Below are 23,844 nucleotides of genomic sequence, written 5' to 3'. Positions count from 1 at the left end.
TTAAAGTGATGTTGGATTGTGTTTGAAAAGAGAAGGGAAAAGGAGGAAAGGAGCAGAAAAAGAAGATCAGAAGGTTAAGGGTTAAATCCCTGCCAACAGCCAGCAGCCAGCCAAGCCACAGTAACTGAGAGAAACTGATCAGAAAAGCAACAGAACAAAATGCAAGCATTGGTATAGAAAGGCAAATGTGTGCTCTCCAAATAAATCCCTGAAGCTGTTATACTGTAGTTCTCAAGCCTTTTACTGTAAAGTGTTTTTTTTTTCTCCAATGATTGGAAAAACTAATCTACCAAAGTGTTCGTCCTCCTGCACCCTTTCTGTCTTATCCTCCTGTTACACGTAGAGCTACTCTAGCACCACATTTCTAAAATGGGTATCATTATTATATTTGCATGAGAGTCTCTCGGCAGTAGAAAGCTAATAATAAAAAAACTGTGTTGTGTCATCTGCATTCCAAACACCTGCACCAGCAGAAAGGTGGAGACGACAAACATACATCAGAGCTGACATCGCACCAACTACCCTAAGGTCTCTCTCTTTCTCTCTGTCTGCAGTCTGACATCAGTCACTGCAGAGTATAGGAGCGTACAATAACTCCTTCCTTTCTTCTTCATTATTATTCATCTCTCCCTTCAACTGCCTTCCTCTCTTTAATTCCACTACAAACTTGTCTAACCCTGACCTCTTCCTGTCTTTTCAACTGAATCTAGCTGTAGTGGAAAGTAGATGATGGAGGGACAGAGAAAAAGAGAGACAGAGGTTCCCGTGGCATTTCTGAACAGAATAAAGTGCTTCTCCAAATACTAACAGTATGTGTGGACTGGCTTTATGTAGCCAAATGGTTTCTATTAGATTTTGCATGTCAGGTCAAATCAAATAAAGCGTTTCTGCTGGCCCATGCTTTCTACTTTGGCCTGTGAAAAAGAGCTTTGCCACTTTGTGAGCCAACCTGGAAAGCTGAGCATTTCCCGGCCTTTTCAGTCCACCCACACCGACAGAGATAAGAGCACAGAGAAGAGGGGAATGCCATAGTGGTTTAGGCAGGAAGCCGTGGCAGTAGGGCAAAGAGTGCACTGCACAGAAAAGACACTACTAGTTTGTAAAAAAGCAAAGTAGAATCAATTTGACCAGGTTTATATTTCAACAATACAATGATTCCTCTATCAGCTATGTGATGCAAAATAACCTAAAAAATGTAGACAAGGTGATAATGAGTCAGCGCATCACATGTTGTAAAATAAATACATATTATTCACACTGATCATTTGCCCTATTTATCCTGCTTGCAGCACTCATTCTCATTAAGTTGTCATGCTTTTAGTGCCATCCTGCTCGGCCGAAGCCATTTAAGTTGAGCTGAATAATACAAATGCCTTATGTAAGACCCACTTCACTTGTGATCAATTATGAATGCCTTGTATGAGTGTAGCAGAAGCTGCAGGCGAAGAAAGGGTTTCAGTGTCTTGATTTGACAGGCTTAGACGAAAATGAGAAAGAAGAATCAGTTCTCTGAAGAGAATTGGTATTGATCTGGTTGGACTGTAAATAGCCAGAATCGGTGCTGGTTGTCAGGCTATTTAGTGTTCAGTGGTTTTATGGATGATACAAAGGCAGCCCATAAAGAAGATAGGAAGATAAAAGGCCCCGGTGATGAAAAAGCTATAGAGTGTGTTTCATGTTTTGCTGAGTAGAACTGATTTCTGTACAATCAACAATTGCGTGTGAAGATATTTAGTTACACTCGTCACAGAAAGGTGCGACAGCTCTTACCGAAAGTGGTGCCAGCTTCAGGCCGCGACACTGAAGAGACAATGACAAAACCGAATCCTTCGTTCTCGCCGCGGCGGATCTCTACGTCATAGGGCTGCAAGGCGGAGGGGGCGTTGGAGATGGCGTTGGGGGGCTGAGAGGAGGTGGTGGCGACTGCAGCAGCAACCACAGCGTTACCGCTGCCTCCCGCCCCTCCGCCCCCTCCCCCGCTGCCGATGCCGGAGGTGGAGCCGCTGCCAGAGCTCACGGTATTTAGGGAGTTCTGGCTGCCCTGTGGGGTGCGCTTCCCCATCTCCTCCGTCAAGCTGGGCGCCTGGGTGCTGCTGTGGTGGGAGGACGCCGGCGAGGGGGGCACGTCTCCCTCTGCTTTAACTACAAATGGCAGAGGAGGATAAGGTGAGAAAGATGAACATATACAGAGAAGGGTGATAAAGGAAATGGTGTGGAGAATGAGAGAGCAGAAAGATTTATGGAAGAAATGAAGAGAAACAAATTGTTGACAGGGAGGTGAGGCAGAAGAGATTGAGGAGATAACACAAGAGTGTTTGAGAAGAGAATGAAGACAGATTAGCATTAGACCACACATCGTTATATAATAAGTTCCGGAGATAATAGAACAGAAAAAGCAGAGTAAGAGACTGCTACATAATAGGGCAAGATATGACAACACAGCAAAATGTTCCATCATGTGTGCAATCTGAAAAAGATTGTAAATAAACACAGACAGTTTTCTCTTCTAACACAGCTAGTTCATGCTGATATGATAAAAGACAAGCTGGCAAGACACCTTAGGGAGAAGAGCCTCTCCAACAATCTGTCCTCTGATCTGTTGTGAACAAAAGATGAACTAAAGACATATCTGGACATTTCATTCCACATTTCATTTCCTGTGCAGCTGCTCACGGAAGGCGCCTCATATTCTAGACGCTCTGAGGCAGACGGGGAGCAGCAACGCACTAATGTATGTCTGCTGACAGCAGGCCGAAGGTTGACCACCCTCTTCATCATATTTATGGGCCTTTCTTTATCGCCTTCCGAGGAGCAGTGTGGAGCTGAGCAGAGCAGTGAAATGGCAGTGATGGTGGGGGGGGGGGGGGGGGGCGTGTTTGCTAGCAGTAGCGGGTGAGCGCTTCCAACCAATACACATCCAGACTAATACAGAGGAAGGCGACCACTGCACATAGCAAGCAGGTCCCCGGGTCCCTGATGGAATTGTGATTAAAAAAAATGGAGCCCTTGGCGATGTGAAGTACACATAGTGCTTTTCATGCCGATATATGACTTTGTTGATGAAATAGTTTGTTAATTATATTCATAAATTATAAAATACACTGCTGATTTAATATGAAACGCAATTACTGACATGCTCAAATATGTTAACAGCAACAACAAGACACTGTGATTAGCTATCTATCTATATTTATAGAGGCCTCACGATACGATATCATCAAGATACTTATGTCACGATACGATATTATTGCGATTTTAAACATATTGCAATATTCTGCGATATATTGCAATTTATAAAAAAATTTCAAACTTCACATTTTTCCCAATTTCAAATGTCCCCAAAAGAAAAATACTTTGTCAACATCTGTTATCTAAAAAGATACATTGCTCCGTTTGTTCATCTCACTTCAATTTTATTGCTGCAAAATGAGATTGTCAAGAAGACAAGCAACACCAAAACATATGTAATAAAAGGTAGATACTTGGCGTCTGTGTGTCGATACAGTACTGCCACGGAAAATATCGCAACACTATGCTGTATCGATTTTTTTCCTCTACCCCTAATATTTATATATGGATATCTATATCTATATATACTGTATATTCAGAATGAGTGGATGAAACATTGACTTTTAAACCCCTCAGCAGGTCTCTAACAAGCTAGGCTGCTGAGCTTTAGCTCTCTTCCTTCTTACCGGTGTAGTTGGTTTTGCGTCGCACAGTGAGGTTGACGTGGCCCTGCTTGGCAGCCTGTTGCATCAGCTGCACCACAAGTTGGTGGGACTTGCCCACCACTGCTGTGCCATCCACGCATATCAGTTCATCCCCGGACCGCAGGCGTCCATCCTCGTCTGCCGCGCCATACTTCACTATGTGGCCAATGTAGATCTGAAACACAAACAAAATAGATAAAGGACACTTGTGAGACTGTGAGCAATAAATCTAGATCATGTACAGATAGGCAAAGACTGCCAAAAGGGCAATATCTTTTTAGATTTCACACATGGAAGGAGTTCAAACAATGCTTTAACTGAGGGAAAGGCTAACCCTTTCTTAAAAAATTAAGAAAGATATACTATACGTACATGCATTAAATAAGAATTCAAAGATGTCCCAACTTTTACAGCAGGCATTAAGTTGGCATGCAGTTCAGGTCTGCTACAATTTAAACAGCATTATTACGTCTTTCCTCTTCTTCCAAGCCTGCTACAGTGGTCACCCCAGCTCCAAAGTAAATCATTATTTCTTTTACTTCAAAAAAATGTAGTGCAGGCCAGTGAACAAGAACAAACAATGTTGCCTCTTTAAGAAAGACATGGTGTGTGTACGGGATGGGTGGTTTTCTTTTTACATTGGCCAGATCAAAGGGATACTGTGCTGTAGAAATCACAGATAAATAGAAAAACTGTAGATGCTGCTCAGACTAGTGCTGGAAATGTAGCGTCCATTTCATTATTCAGGTTACTGAATCTTGTCAGTTGATAGTATACACTTCACACACATATGAAGTGAAAATTGAGGACATTGAAAAGCTATGAGAGAAAAGAGTGTGAGAGAGACTCACCGGCTCTCCTGGCTCGTTGCCTCCTAGGATCCTGAAGCCGAACCCTGTGTCTTTCCTCCACAGAAAAATGTCCTGCTCCTGAAAGTCTGGAACTGTAAAATTAACAGAGCACCATTAACATTTCTGCATTAATATCAGCAGCCTGCACCAGTACAAGAAGAGCTCAGCCCTAGTATACCTACCTCAATATCACCCTATTTAGTCAAAATACCATGGTTGAGCTTTGTCATAAAGAGGACTGCAAAGAACGGTATGACCATAATGGATGCATCCATTGTTCTAAGGCAATCACACCCCCCGTGTGCATATGTCAACATGCAAAAATGTATCCCCCCCCAACTGTTCCAAGCTTTGTCACTAAGATAGCACTTTTGCACAAATAATCTGTCTGGAGGCTTTGGGAAAAGAACAAACATCTGATCATCAAAAGATAAAAAAAAATCTATTTTGGGTAAAGAGCATAGGTAGCGAGCTTAAATAAACTATCAAAAGCCAGACAGGCTGCCAAAACAATTCAGAGCACCTTCATTCATTGGTCCCATAATTAGAAATGATCAGGCTGAAATTCCACTCTGAAGTCTGAAATAGCATAGTTTTCTTTTAGCTTTTTTGCAACATTTTCAGTGACGTTCCCACGGCCTGGACATTTCTATTTAAATGGACTACACTGTTTCTTTCATGAGGTGATGTGTGACATGCAACTCCATTTCTACTCTTCCCTATGTTGGAGAGCACTTCCCACCCAACAGAGGTGCTAATACAGGCTGGAATACGCCATATATTATTTAGTATGGCTAGTTCACAGCCCACTCCCATCCGCAAGAGACAGAAATGTGTGTGTCTTAGTCAAAAGAAAGGTACTGTGCTATAAAAGAGGCATTACACTGCAGAGAATGACAGCTCATGGTTCATGTAGCAGTGGAGATGGAGGGAGCCCCAGGGGGGCTACTGGTAGCCAGTAGACGGAGCGAGTGTGCATGTGTGTGGCCTCACCTTGGTGTACACATGAGCTTCTTTGCTTTAAGTGTGTGTATACTTATTCACATATTCATGTTATGTGCATGCATTTGTATGGTCACAGCTGTGTTGTACAGGCTGACAAACATGCACCTCTGAGTAAACTCCCAGGGAGATTTCCTTTTGCTTCAACATAGGCCACTGCTGCCAAGGCCACTGAAGTCACGAAGAGGCGGCAGGGTGGCAGAAGGCATAAACAGCCTTCGCCCAATCAGCCAACAGCTAAAATCCCTGCCATCCCTTCCAATCTATTACAATGTAACTGTGGAGGAACTAGGAGAGAAAGAGTTAGAGGGTCAACTGTCGCAATCTGCACCTGTACTCGGCGGGGTCACACCCTGCTCCTGTCGATTAATAGATCCATAAGTGATCCCCGCAGTGAGGCAACTGGGCGTGAATCGATCAATATTTTACAAGGATGGACAGACCTGTGGAGAGCTATGAGCAAGTGCTACAAATAACAAGCACGGATGGTTCAAACAGGGAAGGAATTAAACTGGGAACATGTTAAAACCAGACAATAATCAAAATGAAGGCCAATGAAGCACGGGCGATCCTTTCTGGCCCCAATTTTTTTGGGCAGGTAAATGCTGTGTGAGTTTTTGGGGTGGATTTATTTCTGCAAATGGAAATCATTCACCACATGGTGTGTTTAAAGACCTTGATCTCAGCAGAACTTTTCATTACAGCGAATGTCGCGTAGAGAAATACCTTTGCCGCAGCTGAGTCTTGAGCCCTATGGGATGCACACAGCAGGATTTTAGGATGAGAGCACAATGTGGCGTGATTTACACCTGGTGATACAGGTCAGCTGTCCTCCCTGTCATTCTCTCTGTGCTCCTCTCTACTTTTCTATACGTCAGAATCCCGTGATCTCCCAAAGCTCGACCTTTCTCTTGTCTTAACATTTCTCTTTCATGTCCCATTTCTGTCCCTTCCCTCTTCGTTATCCTTTGTGCTCTCCTTGCAGTCCTCCCATTTGCACTGAGCAAACTGGCTTAGGCAATTTAGAAAACCCCTGTTAAGACTCCTTCACCTTATGACAGGTAGGTAGACACATCTCCCCCTTAGTCTTGGTTTCTTTTACTCTCCATCACTATTCTTTGTTTCCTTTTTAAATCAAACTATTGTCCTCTCAGCCCTTCACGGCAGCTTGCCTATAGGCATCTGCACTCCTAACCCACATTCAGCCCTTCTCTTTACATTCTTCTCCATAGACATCTAAATAATGAAAATCCTTGATAAGTGGTGCCTGGGAAAGCGATTAGATGTTCTCAGCCCTTACATACTCTGTTTTCTCTTTTCCTCTCTTGTTTTTTTTTTTTTTTAACTTGACAGTGGATCTGAGGGTTATTCTTTTTAATTGGAGCTATCCCTTTGCTTTGGCAAGGCTAGAAAAAAAGGAGGGGGGTATGCAATCCACTGACATCCACTCCACTATTGCTGCTAATTATACGCCCATGTGTCTCCTACGGGAAGTCTTGTGTAAATGGGTGTCAATGGTGGCAGTGTCCACAACTGGACCACAGTGGAACCTACAGTAGCTTTTAAACATCTGGACAAAAAACAGGTGGGAGACCACTGCTTCTAATACTGGTTGGAATCAATACTTATATTAAATAAATACATTTATTTACTTACTTGCTGTGAGTTAAATGAGAAGATTGATACCATCTCATGTCTGTATGCTAAATATTACGATAGAACCAGCAGGCGAGCTAGCTTAGCACAAAGACAACGGCTAGCATAGCTCTGTCTAAAGGAAAACTAATCTGCCTACCAGCTTTAAAGCAAAATCTTACTAATTAACATAGGATATCTTGTTTATTTAATCTGCACACAAACAGAAATGTAAAAACTGCTTTAAACAAAACAAGGCTGTCTGTCTGTTTCCTCTGTTTCCTTCTGTGTGAGGTAAGCTAAGCTAATCGCCTGCTGACTCTAGCTTTTTTATTCAGTGCACATGTCAGTCGTCATTCGATCGTCTCAAGACAGCGAATAAGCCTACACCCCAAAATGCTGAACTACTCTTTCAATTTCACATTTAAAAAAAACACAATTAGTTGACTTTAATGTATATTCTACAATGCTATTTCCATCCTTAGTTAAATGTAAATATAAATGAATATACCGTATGTGAATATAAACCAGTTACTTACATGCACAAGACTTATCCCAAATCTTGCTCCAAAACGTGCAGTACCATTTAAACACACCAAGGGTCTCCACTGAGCCAACAGCCCCATGCAGCCCTCATCCAACCGCCACCAAAAATATATATACTTACGCCTACTTTCATACATGCTCCTGGACTGGGCCCAGATCTTAAAGGGGTCCGGTTTTCTTTGGATGGTCCCGTCTGCTGGGGAGTCCTGGGGCGGCAGGCCTGGCAGGGGCTGAGAGGGGGGCGGGGGAGCGATGCTCTCGCTAAGAGGGGGTGCCAGGGACGTGTGCACGGGAGAGTCTGTGTGGGTGCTCCGGTGGCTGGAAACGCTATGCTGGGAGCTGTTCTGACTGTCCTTTCTCGACAATTGCTGTTGGAGAAGCAGATCAATATCATTTGACAACTGAAAGGCAGCTGTGTCAGTACACTTGTGAACATGGATGCTGAACTGGGTGTGACAGACTGGTAGGGACGGGGGGAAAAAAGGTTATTGCATGCTCAGCAGTGGAAAGACAAGAGGTTGTGGTTTGTTAAAGGGGAATCAATGGGATGAAGATTAGAATACAAAGGAATTTTGGATCAGAGATCAAAAAGATAAAAGATTGCTGCTCCTTGGGGTAAAAGGAAGCAGGACCTAAGAGTGAATATTGTCAACAATGCTTGTGTTGCTACTGTATTCAACAAAGAAAATTAAACCTGTTTTATTCAGATAATTATTTTAGCATACAAAGGGAGAAAAAAAAACCCTCAATGATATCTCATGATTAAGTCATTCAGCTGTGGGAGAAACAACTGTAGCTCAATTTACAAGGGTACATTGCCTATTCCTTTTGTTAAACAGAGTGGAATGTATTAAAAAGGAACTGCATCCCCTGCTGCATATGGAAATATATTCACAGTGAATAAAGCACTTGTGAGGTTTGAAACAAAGGGAGGATTTTACTGGTGAAGCCAGAAATGTAAAACTCTCCATAAATTGCCACTGGCCCATCAATAACATGGGCACTTAAGCACCTGCTGGAGTATTCGAAGGGAGCGGTGCTTAAGCATGGTAGAGCGCACACAATCCTGAGCTCAAGTACAAGTATGCTGCAAGTACAAGTAAAAATCCTTTCCATGACCCTTGTCACAATACCTTTCTTTACAGTCCCAACTTCAACATTACTGAAGGGAAAGGGTTACTGACAATGCATGAGAAAGAAAGGAAGCTATTTTCAGACAATAAGATTAAATGACAGCAGTTCAGTCTCTTCACATCAAGTGACCTCCCAGTACTTTGGATGCGGTGGACAAAAATACACCAGGAAGGGGCGGAGGCAAGCGGCTCATCTGTTCTCAAATATCAAAGTGTTTGGCCTTCAAAGTGCAGCCATGTCTTCAATAAATCCAGACTCATTACTCCCTGAATCAGCCCCACACACCTCTGCAATTCATGTTTATATTCATCACCCTTGTTAGACATAAAAGAAGCTTCACACTTTAGCAGATATTAAGTCAGAGCCGTGGATCCAGGTGGAATCCTTACTCTACCAGCGTTAGGAGTGTAACCTCACTGCGTTGTGTGGAGTAAAAATAAATGGATTTATATAATTAGTCACAAATGCAGGCCTTGTTTGGTGCTAAAGTCACATCTTAGGACTGACCGCAAAATGTTTTTTTTGGTCATTTTCATTCCATCGAATGAAATGGTGCCTCCAATAGCCAATGCGGCAGCATTTTCTTGGGTTTCTCTCTCAGTTTGATGTATACAAAGTGAAATGTATCAAATGAAAACAAATCTCTTGTTCTTGATGGATCTATTAGATTTGACCTTCTGCAGTCGTGTTATTCCTCTGTCCGCTGGGACTGGTCTAATACATTGGTTTCTGCTGCTCCAATAACTTATTAAGGAGAAAGAAGATGGGAAAGAGGGAGGTGGGGCTGGGGCAATGAAAACAAATCCTTGCTGCTTCCTCAGACTCCGCTCAGTCCTGCTTTGCCACCAGCAGGCCATACATGCATTGATGCATCACAGCAATAGCAATCATCTTTAGTGTATTTTGTTGCACCCAACCAGCCTAATACAACCAAACATTATGTTGAAACATCATGCATAAACACTGGGGGTGTCGCAATTCTCCAAATCTTTGATTCAATTTGACTTTTGATTTTAAGGTCAGGAGTCGATTCTCAAATTAAACATGTTCTTTTCAGCAGTGCTGACAATAGCCGAAATATAAGCCACTAGATGGCAGAAGGGTACTTTACAATAACAGTTTTTCAAAATGAACGAAGTGCAATTGAAAGAACCACTAATTTAACGAGATGCACTGGACCACCATGGAGTCCCCTCAGAGCCTACATGCTAGCTTCGTTGTTTTTTTACATAACTCACTCACAGGGAAGGCAAAATATTGCCTCACTGGTGACTTCAGTGAAGCAGGAGGATTTTTCAGTTCTGTTGTTTCTCCATTATTGCCAACTCCGGCAGTGGCCATAGTGTCTGGAAGAGACTCCTTCACCTTATGACAGGTAGGTAGACACATCTCCCCCTTAGTCTTGGTTTCTTTTACTCTCCATCACTATTCTTTGTTTCCTTTTTAAATCAAACTATTGTCCTCTCAGCCCTTCACGGCAGCTTGCCTATAGGCATCTGCACTCCTAACCCACATTCAGCCCTTCTCTTTACATTCTTCTCCATAGACATCTAAATAATGAAAATCCTTGATAAGTGGTGCCTGGGAAAGCGATTAGATGTTCTCAGCCCTTACATACTCTGTTTTCTCTTTTCCTCTCTTGTTTTTTTTTTTTTTTAACTTGACAGTGGATCTGAGGGTTATTCTTTTTAATTGGAGCTATCCCTTTGCTTTGGCAAGGCTAGAAAAAAAGGAGGGGGGTATGCAATCCACTGACATCCACTCCGCTATTGCTGCTAATTATACGCCCATGTGTCTCCTACGGGAAGTCTTGTGTAAATGGGTGTCAATGGTGGCAGTGTCCACAACTGGACCACAGTGGAACCTACAGTAGCTTTTAAACATCTGGACAAAAAAACAGGTGGGAGACCACTGCTTCTAATACTGGTTGGAATCAATACTTATATTAAATAAATACATTTATTTACTTACTTGCTGTGAGTTAAATGAGAAGATTGATACCATCTCATGTCTGTATGCTAAATATTACGATAGAACCAGCAGGCGAGCTAGCTTAGCACAAAGACAACGGCTAGCATAGCTCTGTCTAAAGGAAAACTAATCTGCCTACCAGCTTTAAAGCAAAATCTTACTAATTAACATAGGATATCTTGTTTATTTAATCTGCACACAAACAGAAATGTAAAAACTGCTTTAAACAAAACAAGGCTGTCTGTCTGTTTCCTCTGTTTCCTTCTGTGTGAGGTAAGCTAAGCTAATCGCCTGCTGACTCTAGCTTTGGTAAGCAGCTGGTAAGCGTACCCTGTGTCTTTAGCTGCATGCTAGCAGCCAGTAAGCTCCGCTGTGTCTGTTTGTTTTTTTTTCGTCGGACGTGCACAAGTCGGACGGGGGTGAAGAGAGAAAAAAATACTTGGGAAATTTTGAGAGTCGAAATCGAAAGCTCATTTGAATCCATTTTTCAATTTAAAATCGAAATTGTGACACCCCTAATAAACACTATAATCATCCTCAACCTATCACCTCTATTATCTGCTATAATAATGCTATACCATCACCATTATTATCTAACAAATGACATACCCAGCACCAATAAGCCTACCACTATACGTCATTCCCCAAAACTTTCACCCCAGCTAAACAACATCACATACCATCCTAGTGTAATCTCTGTATGGAGGAGACTGCTCAAAACCATCCTGCAAAACAAAATTGACAAACACATTTAGTCAGACACAGTCAATAGGGTCCCTTCATTAATGCAGCAGATATCACAGGATCAGGCCGACTCTCAGCTGTGATCCTACATTCAACTCTCACACTGCAAGCTTAGCACCCTGCGTGATGCGATCATCAGCATGTTAGCAACCCAGCTCACGCTGTGCATCAAAGCCCCTCCTCCAAGCCCCCTCCAGAGAGGTGGGGGTGCTGATGTTTAGCTACAGGGATCCACCCCCGCAAAGCACAGCATCTGATGTTGTCCAAACAGACCCACAACACCAGCACAAGTTACACCTTACAGAGCAGAGTTAAAGATGAGGTAGAGAGGAGAGGCGGTGAAATGAAGCCAAATATCCTTATGACAGATACACCATGTAGACAGAGGACAGAAGAGAGATGGATGGGAGAGGACAAACATATAGAAAAAACAACAACTACTTACCAGTTTTGGGCTCTTCTTTGCAGGTGCCACACCTGTGAAGCCAGACAGAAATGGGAAAAAAGAAAAAAAGGAGAAGGTTACCAATGTAGTTTTACTATATCGTCCATGTTCAGAAAAAAGGAGACAAAAGAAAGAAAGGAACAACAAAAGGTAACGCAGACTCCAAAACAATGTCACAACAGTGCTCATCTAGCCCTTGTCTCCTTCTCCCTCCTTTCCTCTCTTTCCCTGCTTGGCTCCTTTGCTCGCCCATCCGCGGCTGGCGTTTGGGGAGGAATGGGGGGGGGGGGGAATGGCAGCAGCGCGATCTATCTGCATCACTGCCGCGGCCAGCGCTTGGCTTGACTGGTGCAGCCGAAGAGTGGGGCCAGCCCCAAGGGCTAACCCAGCGCTCGCAAGAGCCTGGCTACACGACGGTGGAGAACGCATGTGAGCGAGTGAGTGTTTGAGGGAGGAAAGTGAGAGTTAAGAGAAAAGGACAGAATCCTGGAGAGCAACTAAGCCAGAGAATAAAGAGAGAGGAGTAGAGAGGAAAAGAGCGAGCTGTGCTCTGGAGTTCCTGGCCGTAGCATTACCCATGGAGAAGGAGTCCAAGATACTGAACATTAAATTATAGGCAACCGTCAGTTCCCCTCTTACTGAGACCATCTTCCTGAGTCCGCTGAGCACCGCGCTCCGCTGTCGAAGGCTCCAGCATCTATAGGCAGTTGTAGCGTCCTCCCGTCTCTCCCTTTCCTGCCGTCTTTTCCTTTTTTTCCCTCTCTCTCTCTCACACCTCACTGCACACTGTCCTCCCTCCCTTTTCTTCACTCAGCATCACCACACACCCTCCCTCCCTCTTTCTCTCTCCCCTCCATCTCAGTCTCTCTCCCACCCCCACATGCTGGTAAACATCCATGCAGCTGCATACACACAACACAACACAAGGGCATCAGGCGGCTTCGTGCGGCGCTACCCAACACAAATCGAAGTGTGCTTAAGGTATGACAGGCGGGTTTCTGCTTGAGTGAGCAGTGACCAGAAATATCATTATCGCAGAGAATCTCATAAAGAAAGACTGACGGATGACTAAAATGCTAACACAGCCTGGATCTAGCCAGGGAAAATTGCTCCTTATGCACATCACTGCCCTCTCCCCCTCCCTCAATCCCTCCCTCCCTCGACTCTGCATGAAATAAACAGTTGTGTGAAGTTATGGAAATGAGAACGGCAGAATGAATATATGAAACAAAGAGAAAATGCAATACTCGCGTTGTGTATTTACCTCTATAATATTCAAAATGCAACAAGCAGTGGAGTACGAATCACACACACTTCTAATATACAACAGGGGTGTGTAACACAAGTAAAGCATGAGTGAGACCAGGCGGTGTCTGATCTAAGAAAATGGGCCAGTTTTGTGTGTCAATCCTTTAGGGACACACACACACACACACACACACACACACACACACACACACACACACACATCTTCTTTATCTCTCAGACATCTGGGTTTATTCACAACCGACAGCTCCAACAGTGTTGCGTCTGCAGCTTTTTTCTTCTCTCCATCCTCTCCCTCCCCCATCATCCTTCCCATCATCCTTCCCCTCTCCCCTTTTTTCAATCAATAGGAATCATTCATTCAGGAGCACATAGCAATCCCCTAAATCAGACACGGACGCAGATGCACACTGTCAATCCCAAGGTATTTTCTCTGGGCTAAGCATGCTGTCAGTCAAAGTGTCAAGCTGGCGTTTGATTATCCTTCATCTATCAACTACAACTGATCTGCTGCTGCTGTCTGTCAATGTCTCTCAGCACGCTCTCTCTCCAAGCACTTCGATCAGACACACTGATAAACAGAACAGACACACCTGTGAAAGCAAGAAACAGACTCAGACACAGGTCAATTCTGGTCTTGGCAATGCACTGTACTTTTTGAAATTTTACCTTGGAATCTATGTTTTACTGTTAAAGCAATATTACTAATTGAGATATTAATTAAAGCTGTAAGAGCTCAACTGAACTGTAAGGCCTTGATAGCTGTTGACAAATGAAGCAAAACTGTGTGCAGGTCAACACTACATTGGTAGACAGAAGCAGTGTGTGCAGTGTGTGAGTGTGTGAAGCACCACTGTGTGTTTGAAGCTCCCAGATCAAAAAGCATTGTGAATGTTTGGGCCAATCTCCAGTAGTAATTACATACAAGAGGGAGAAAACAGCAGTTTTGGACAGGTGGGAGATCTCAGCTGGCCTGAGTGAGAGAGCGCCAACTAAATCCTCAGTGCCACCAGCTCTCAAATAATGTACCAGGAGCGCTGTAGGGCCCCCCAACTCATTTTATTATACGTACTAAATCTTACAATTTGTGGCAGAAAATGCAGTCTCAACCATAAATAATAAAGGACTGCTCAACCTACGGGGCACTCAATTTGTATAATATGTGGTTTTTATGATTGATATATCAACTGATTATTGTGAATTCCAATGAAGCCAAAATAATAAAGTATTCAGTATATATGAGGATTGCAGTAAAACATTGTATTCAGCTTGACAGAGTAATACTAATAGTTCTTGTTTTACTGCCTGAGGGAAAAACTCCATGATTTTCAGTGAACACAACTTGTTTTTCTCTGTGTGACAGCCCCACAGCTGGTTAAGTCCCAACAGTTTGGGTGCATGAAGACGGTGTGTGGTGGACTCTTTTGCCAACACTGGAAATAAGGTGTGGAGAGGTACAGAGGTACTGTACCCTCAGCTTTTTTCCCTTCAATAGATAGATATTGTTGCAAAAATCTGGCAGCACACCAATTACTAAACGAAAGCCATTATTAAGCAGATTATGTTGTCTGTCCACAGTGCATGTCTTTGTATGTGTGTGTTGGTAGATCTCGGCTAGGAGTGATGGCTTCCAACAGGCAGGTCCATCTGTCCCCGTGGAGACAGTGCCTGGTGACCGTGGGGAACTGACTGACGGTCTCCAAGGAGTAAAAGGCTCACTTCAACAGCCAGGATGTGACAGCCCTGCAGAGTACAGCTTTATTTAGCTTCTTCTGTGTGTGTAAACGGTGAAATTAAATGTGACAGAGGAGCATAGCTAAATAGATACCAAAGATGACCAGGGAGAGCATGCAAGAAAAAAGTTTAAAAAAAGAAAAGAAGTGATGGAACATAATGTTTTTTTTTCTTACATGGAAGGCCATGGTGCTTTATTATATATATGAAAAAACATACCTCTAAGTGTTTTTTCCTTTATTAAGTCTTCCCTGGTTTTTAAAAAGCAGAGGTTAAATCCTCTCCTACCACAATGCATACATCCATCCAGAGGAGACCCTGGCGCAGATTATCTGCAGAGCATTGTCATAGAAATAAAGGATGGTGCAATGGTGGAGATTTACAACTCGCCCAACAGCTATGGAGGTGTGAAGACATTGCAGATCGGTGAGGGGTGAGACTCACCTTGTCCCTGTGCAACAAGCAGTGATTCACAGGCACACGCCTCTGGTAAGCCCAAAATGAGTGGAGGTGAATCGTGGGCACCTAGCGGGCGGGCCGCTGCCCCATCATTGCTTTTGAGAAATGCAATGCTGTTCGTCATGGTGCCATTGGAACGTGCAGTCAGCAGAATTTTTAATGCGAAGTGGGCAGAAATACGACGCTTCCTGCACATATAGTTAATTGATTTCCTACTTTGGTCTGCGCAGGGACCCATCATCAACGTTTATCTCTTTCTAATGGGTGTGTACAAGACTGTCCACATTATACGGGCCTCGTGAGTGTGCATGCCGGTAACTGTGAGTTTGTTTATGTGGGTTATGTAAGTTCACGTAATTGTGTGCCTATCAGTGTGTGTCCTCAAAGAACACTGGTCCGTGGAGTGCTTTTTGACAGGAGGCATTTACAAGCTGTCTGCTCACTTGCCCAACATTATGCCAATAGGAGCTATCTAGTGTGGCGATGCTCCACTTGATGTTTTACCCTCTTTAAGCTGTACGTCAATGACAAAACAAAAGAAAACAGACATTTCAACCCACTGTCTGTCTTCAAGGTTACAAAACATCTCTTTCAAACTGCACTTTAAGGCAATGAGAGGAAAGGAAACCAAACATAAACAAGAGGAAATACACCCCCTTGTGCTTTAACACTATTGATGCTTTTTAAATAAATGCTCTTAAGATTTTTCCAAGTTTTCATGCAGATAATCTCAGGTCTTTGACATTTGTTTGGGTATTGAGATTCCTATTTATTCAAAGGAGATAAGGAAAGTAACTGTGCAGTGGAGGGGTTCGTCAAATAAACTGACATTTGCAAAATGTCAACACCTCTTGCCTGTGTTAGCCCCTCAACCTGATATTTGTCTGTCCGCTGGCTACATGGGAGGAGAGAAAAGGTCCATCTCTCATTCTGAGAGGAGTGCAAGGCCTGATTGTCCAGCAGGGACTAATGTGCCACGGTTGATTGATGAGTCATGACATGCGGAGAGAGAAAGAGGAAAAGAGAGAGCAAAGCATCATGGGGGTTACAGTGCTACTCTTTTGTCATCTCTCTAATCCTCTGACATCCTTCCATCCACTGTTCTCTTCCTTCAACCACTGCAGCTGTCTTTCCTTCCATTTCGTGTAGATGGCTACAAGCAGTTGCTGTAACCAAGCCCAATTTACCTTTGCATTTATTGCAGCACCTGCCAGGCCTTACAAACAGGTAAAAAAAATCGTAGAAAGAGACTCTTCATCCATGCTGAGACAAATTGGGCTTCATTTTTCTTCAGCTGACTAATGACATGAGCTGCTGGGCTATTGGAGGCTGTGTCTCAGAAATTTGACACCCAAACAGGTTTTCGTTGACAAAAGGCTGTACAGCAGGTGTATTCGTCCCTATGGACAATGTAACACTTACACCTTTTTAAAGGGAACAGGGGAGAGGAAATAAGCATCTGCCCAACGGCAAGACCTCAGGGGCCATCGGTGAGGGCAGGAGAAGACAGGCATGGGGAAATGAGCACATTAGAGCAGTGCAATTAGACAAATGAAAGAACAATGTACCACGAAACACAGAGCTGATTCAAGTAATAAATCATGCGAGTGTGCTTATAGGCAGTACTGTATATCTCTGTACAAAAATGTCTTGTGTGCATAAACTATGAAACACTGTTCATGGTCATGTTCACTGTTAAGTCTCATTACCTGACATTCTGATCTGTGGGTGGTTCTTCCGCTGTATGTATTAACTGGACCAAAAAGGGTCAAAAAGATTAATCACAGCTATTGTAGCTAGCTCATACAAAGAATATGAAAGGCCCTAAAAACCCTCAAATGAGATTCACATTGCCAGATTTTCACAACGAGATCCATGAATCGCAGGCTCTTTACCTCAATGTTCAGCACACTGTGGCTTGTGCGGCATAGAAACAGATGCTCCCATTTTCACACCTGCTGACTTGGGGACATGCTCAAACATAGTGAGAATGACAGAGTGGAAAGGGAGAGTGTGCATCTTCGTGTGTGGGCCGCATGGATTGGCTCCCATCTTCATGTGGGCGAGAGGGTGTGCATCTACATACTGACAGTGGGGGAATGGAAACAGAAAAGGGGGATGGAGGGTTGGAGGAAGGGTGGATCTGCACCAATTAAGACCAGGCTTGTTCTGCCTGGAATCCATAATTGGATGCATGACTGTTTGTGTTTGAGACTGACATCAAGCGTGTGTGGATGCGTGTGTGTGTCTGTACATGCACCAGCGGTGTTTGCTCAGGGAAGAAGAGATTCTTGATAGATGGAAGGAGAGTGGGAGTAAAGAGAGCACAGGAGAGAAAAAGATCTATGTGTATGATAAGTAAAGCTGACATCAGGACCCTAATTAGAGCCCAGTGTGCCTTGCTGCTACTGGTGGAGCGAGCCGGAGTGAGAAAGTACCGAGGAGAGTAAGAGCAGGAGAGTAATTAAGGCACCGTATCTCAAACTTCTTCTCATGAGTGCAACTCTGTGTGTATATGTCAGACATGTAGGAATGATGCAGTGTGATGTAAACAGATTCATTATTCAACATGGGGAAATCTGGAGGAAAATGTGTAGGAATTCAGTGGGAGGATGAAATAGAAACTGATACGCACATGGTGTATGTCCATAAAGGGTTGATGGAGCAAAGGCATCTGAACTTTTTCCTTAACTAATTTATTCACTAAATTAATTTATTTAATTTATTTGTAATGCCACATATGGTCTATATAAAGCATTTTTATTTGCATATACAGTACTGTATACACTGCATTGATCTAGATAAAGATAATACTAAAACAATGAGTAGATTAATCAATTAGTGGAGAAGTCCATCGTTGTTTAAGTTATTTATCAAGAAGAACCACCAATTACTCTCTGGTCCCAGCTTCTCCAATGTGATGAATGTGATCATTTGCGGCTTTATGTCTGTTTTATATAATTGGAAACTAAATATTTGTTGGACAAAACATTTGAAGATTTCTTCCTTGACTCTGACATTTTACAGACAATAATTCGATGTATAGAAACAAAAATATGAATCAATAATAGAAATAATCATTAGTTGCGGCCCTAGATCAAATATAATTGTGGTTGTTTATATTGACAACAATGAATTGAATGAATGAACAATGAATTCATTCTCACACATGCACACAATTCACATATATGTCCAGATGCTAGATGGGGCTGGGTTTTATTAAAAAATGTTCAAAAGTAGTACAAGAGCTTTACCTAAATAACATACACTTTAAAATAGCAAAAATATGTATATCTAAGATGTCTGATTAAAAAAAAAAAGAAAAAAAAAAAAGTATGAATATAACCAAGGAATCAATGCCAGGTTTTAAGACTTTTAAGTTTTAGCTTTTAATAAACACATTCTTGGTTGGTAGCTAAAAAGCATGGAGGTTTGATTCTGAGCCCTAGTGCGGGACAAATTAAAAAAAGAAGTCTACACTAATGCACTAATCCAATTTGTAATTTGGCTCACTAATTACTGTCTGTGTTGTGATGTTGGAGTCATTAGGCTCTTCATCAGAAAGGATCTTTGTAAAACATACAGAAGCCAGCACTTGGTACTTAAATGTACAAATGGGAGAAGTGCAGTGAGCAGAGTTCTGTTCTATTATTAATCTACATGAAGCACCAGAAGGGCAGGTCCTGCTGTAAGACACTACGAATTAAATTAGCTTTCACATCTGTTTCCTGTTTGTGTTTCTCTGCTGACCGGCAATACTTTGTACCAAACTGCTTTCTGTTTTTTTTTTGGGGGGGGGCATTTCTGCCTTTATGTGATAGGAAAGCTGAGCTATAAAAGGGGAGAGGGAGGGGGAGACATCGGAAAACCGTCACAGGTCGGATTCGAAACCTGGACCTTCTGCGTCAAGGAATAAACCTCTGCACATGTGCGCCTGCTCCACCAACTGAGCTAATCCTCCACCTGCCTTCTGTTTTATTGACAGCCCATTCAGCCCTTGCCCATGATGAGGCTGTATCACTTCATGAGCTTGTCTACACTAGCACGATGAAGAAATGCTACTCATTAGCAAAAGCCAGTGAGGGTGAGTGGAACGGTTTGGTCTGTGTGCGACTGGAGTGTGGATGTGTGTCAAGAAGCGAGACTAAGAGAGAGTGACAACATGGAGATACAGAGACAGAGATAAAAAATTAAGACAGAGTCACACATGTAGAGAGAAAGACTACATCTGACCAATTTCCGTCAACAGTTCCGAGCACTTAACCCTACAGAGGAGATAAACTGCACACACAAATACCAGTTTCATTGAACGCGCCATCTGTGTTGTTTTTCCGACGGCAGCTGCAGATTGTTACATACCAGTGTTGAATCCTCTACAGTGAAACACAGTCAAACTTTACACAGTTTAGCGTTAGCTGTCAGCATTTTAACCGTGTTTAATCCAGCTACTAGCTAGCGGTAGACTAACGTTAACTGCTGTTGAGTATAGTGTTAACTAGCTAGCAGTAGGCTAACATTAACTGCTGTTGAGTATAGTGTTAACTAGCTAGCGGTAGGCTAACATTAACTGCTGTCGAGTATAGTGTTAACCAGTGTCACGTTCAGAAGTGTTTGTGTTGCCTGTATCGTCTTCAGAGCATCAGAGAGAAGCGCGGACATATCAGTGGCACCAGATTTCAGTAGCCAGGGTTGGCAGGAAGAAGATTTTTACAAGTAAATGTTCCAATCAATAATCCAGGCAGAACATTCTCGTCTCCCTCCTTCATTTTACAGTCCAATGGTGGCTAGAACGGCTCCGGGTCAAACGTCAATATGGAATGGATTAATCTGCGTTATTTTTTTTTAACGCATTATTTTTTCTCAGATTAATTAATCGAAATTAACGCGTTATTTTGACAGACCTAAAAAAAAACTTTTAGTTAGTTAAATTAATAAGCCCCAAAGCAAACTATGGACAGTCTGACAGAGAAAATAGTCCAATTACTTGTATCACACGGTGCGTTTAGAGCTCTGGAGGTCTGCAAGTCTGAGGGGGGAAATTGGAAGGAAAATACCAAAATTCAATCATTTCAGTTTTATCCTCCATTCACAGTTGCTTTGTTTCCATTTAGTGCTTCTGTGCGACAGTCATTTTCAATCAGAAACCATGACAAAACCTGGGTGGTACACGTTGATTAGAAGCATTCACATGCAGCTGCACTGTTTTCGCAGCATTGACATTGACCAATGCTAAAAATGTATGTTAACAGCAAAATGACTTCAGCTCATACCAAGCAAGATAGCCAGGTGGGTGGATAAAAGGTATGCCCAGCACAATTGGTGGCATCTTATTCTTTAAAGTGACTCGCCTTGACATGGGAATACACTAAAAGCCTAAAATACACTAGACATGTTTGTCAACCAACAGACACAGTAGACTGAAACAGAGGGGAGTGAATAAGAACCTGGGCAGAGAGAGTAACTGAGTATGAGACAGTACACATTCAGACTCTCAGACCAGAAACGCCAACTAAACCCATCTGTCCCATGTTTACCCTTTTCTCATAGTTCCTTCATCTCCCCTCTAAACTTTTCCTTCTCTCTGGCTCCTTTCAATTTCAAGACAGCTATAATCCTCTGACTGTCAATGCTATTCAGTGTAAACATCTCACTCTCCTTTCTCACTTCTCTTTCAGCGAATTCCTCAAATGTTTCAAATTGCCATATGATAATTATCTTACCTTCTTTGCTTCCAACCATTTACATTAATACATGTGTGTCAATAAAAGAGCTTTCTGTAAGCTGGGACAGCCTGTGAGGCAGAATCCTATTATTAAGAGCATCGAATAGTAGGCCTGCACGATATTGGAAAAAACTTACATTGCGATATTTTTTTTCCCTGCGATATATATTGCGATATGAAAAAAAGAATCATTTTTACAAGAGGACATAAATAGCCCTATTTAGAAATACTAAATCATTCTCAACTACTGGGGTGATTTTGTAGGAGTGCATCTACAAAGAAAATAAAAAAAGGAAATTTTCTTATGTGAACCAGTCTTTGTAATGCTTTCCAAAACCAAAGCAAGTAAGGCTGTGATGACTCTTCTGAAGAGATTTTGGAGAGGGAAATTAGGAAGAAATACACTGGTTGACTGACATGACACCATTGTATTCACATAATATCAATCCATGCTAAAGTGAATGATATTAATAATGCATGCATGTTGCTTCCTCTAAATTTCAGGTTGTGGTCGACTAGTGGGGCCTGCTTTGGATGTTTGATAAATTGATTAAAATTGATCATGATTGGTGGTTTGCTGTGCATGCAGAGCCTGCATGTCACACTCTTCAACAAACTGTGTATCCAAGAGCACCTAAATCAGTGTAAATGACGTTATATCAGAAACAGACTGCTGTTGTAGATTAGTGTTACGTTTCCAGCGTCGCAGCTCCGAACCATAACGTTAGTTGGGACAGATGCCTTGTTTCTTTAGGCTAACTATGTTAGCTTTAGCCTGGCTGGTAGCACCTTTCTGCGGTGAAAAATGGCCAGGATATGTCGTGATTACGTTGCATTAATCAGGTGATTTAGTTTGTCTTTGCAGCGAACATAAAACACTGACTACTGTAGCTTCACTACATGGAAAAGCATGTGCATCACTGTGTCGGCGGCAGCTGCCGCTTACTGTACTTTTCTACACACGGGAGAGCCTCACTTCCCATAACAACCGCTGCGATGAGACTATCGTGCATGCGCACATCGCGATGTAGACGAAACAAAATATCGTGCAGCCCTATCGAACAGGTTCATAGAAAAGGTTTTGGTTTGTTTCGCAATACTTCAACATAAGGGCACATAAATCAGAAACCGCCCTATAACTCGACACCCGTCCCCCCCCATCGCCCTTATCTTCATCTGCTCTCATCAGTTACAATACCAATGACAAGTTCACTGAGATAATAAGCATGCATACAGTAAGGAGGGATCAGCCTCCACTCACCTCTCTGCACCAGCATGGTGACCTCGCTGCCTTTGGGACACTTGCTGAGCAGGTCAACCACCTGGTTGTGGGACAAGCTCTGTACGTTTCTCTTGTTCACCTCCACGATGATGTCACCCTCTTTGAGGCCGCGGCAGCGCGGGTAGTCCACGATCTGCTTCACTCTCTGCCCTCCACCTCCGGGACTGTCGGCGATGGTGAAGCCGAAGCCCTTGTCTCCTTTCTCCATGTGTACAGTGATGAGCTCCGGTTGTGTTGCGATGGATGAGGCCAGGGTGACCACGTCGCTGGGGTAGCCGTGCTGGGAAGAGGTATCAGAGGCCACCTCTGCCGAGGGGCTGTGGGGTCGGGGTAGGCCGTTGAGGGGTGCTCCTCCGTTGGTCGAGCCGTTGTTGGTGTTCTGACTGCTGTGGCTGGACGGCGAGTCGTAGCTGTTGGAGGCCTCCTGGCCGTTGACAATGATGGGCTCCTTGTTTTCAAGAATGGCCACTGAGGTTACCAGGCTAGTGTTTGGGTCATCGGGGTCAAAGGGCAGTGGGTAGCCACGGCACAGCTCCAAGTTGACCATAGAGCCAATTGGGATGGACTGGAAGATCTTTACAACTTGGGCATGGGTGTAGCCTAGCACACATGTGTCGTTGACGCTCACGATCACATCACCTTAGAGGTAGAGATGAGGGAGAAGTTTTATTTTGTATGCAAAGAATGTATTTGTCAAAAAGCTTTTATTTGATACAAATTTGTAGCTTCCTTACGTATACACAATCAGCATGCTAAAGCAATATTTAAAAGCAGCATTTCTAAACTTTAATAAATGTTATCCACCAACCTGTCTCCATTTTGCCATCGAGGGCAGCAGGTCCATCCAGGACCAGGCTCTTGATCTGCAGGAACTCGTCTGGCTCGTCGCCTCCAACAACAGTGAAACCGAACCCCCGACGACTCTTTTTCAGCTTGGTATTAATGAAAGTCCCTTTCAGCTCGGATCGGTTCCGAGTAAAGAAAGGCTTCCCTCCTGAACACACAAACAGATAATTACTTTTAGATCTTTCTGATACACATAAGGAACAGCACAAACTGAATAAAGCAGCTTTGGGTTCTGTTTGCACGTCACCAAAAATGCAAAAATATATAATCTGGGTTTCAGTAAAATGCTTTTGCTCACCGGCATGAAAAGAGTTCACCTCAAAAAAAATATTAACACTTTATCATTAATTTATACACAACTAACCTCAACTCTTAGTGATCAGTGCAAACACGAACAATGAATGTAACGGCGACTGACTATGGTTTTGTTCACCATAGTGGGTGAAAAATGGTATACACTGTATATTAGGGATGTCACGATTTTCCAAATCGAC

General features: G+C 43.0%; 1 protein-coding gene across 7 annotated transcripts in view; it reads right to left on the bottom strand.

The window, feature by feature from the left end:
- magi1b (membrane associated guanylate kinase, WW and PDZ domain containing 1b) overlaps nt 1-23,844 on the bottom strand; it is a 153,131-nt gene that overhangs the window by 11,561 nt on the left and 117,726 nt on the right. For 5 of the 7 annotated variants that reach the window (XM_078247927.1, XM_078247928.1, XM_078247921.1 and 2 more), the window contains exons 11-18: nt 23,313-23,498; nt 22,484-23,143; nt 12,042-12,073; nt 11,533-11,577; nt 7,869-8,115; nt 4,565-4,656; nt 3,696-3,888; nt 1,771-2,142 (exon numbers count right to left, since the gene is read on the bottom strand). In XM_078247927.1, the coding sequence (XP_078104053.1) occupies nt 1,771-2,142; nt 3,696-3,888; nt 4,565-4,656; nt 7,869-8,115; nt 11,533-11,577; nt 12,042-12,073; nt 22,484-23,143; nt 23,313-23,498 (1,827 nt within the window). The remainder of the gene's footprint in view (nt 1-1,770; nt 2,143-3,695; nt 3,889-4,564; nt 4,657-7,868; nt 8,116-11,532; nt 11,578-12,041; nt 12,074-22,483; nt 23,144-23,312; nt 23,499-23,844) is intronic. The other 2 variants (XM_078247922.1, XM_078247924.1) reach the window with 2 other exon arrangements.

The sequence above is a fragment of the Sander vitreus genome, chromosome 4 (genome assembly GCF_031162955.1).
Source record: "Sander vitreus isolate 19-12246 chromosome 4, sanVit1, whole genome shotgun sequence".
Classification (NCBI taxonomy): domain Eukaryota; kingdom Metazoa; phylum Chordata; class Actinopteri; order Perciformes; family Percidae; genus Sander; species Sander vitreus.
Note: the sequence above shows the minus strand (reverse complement) of the source record. Positions and strands in the feature narration are given on the sequence as shown.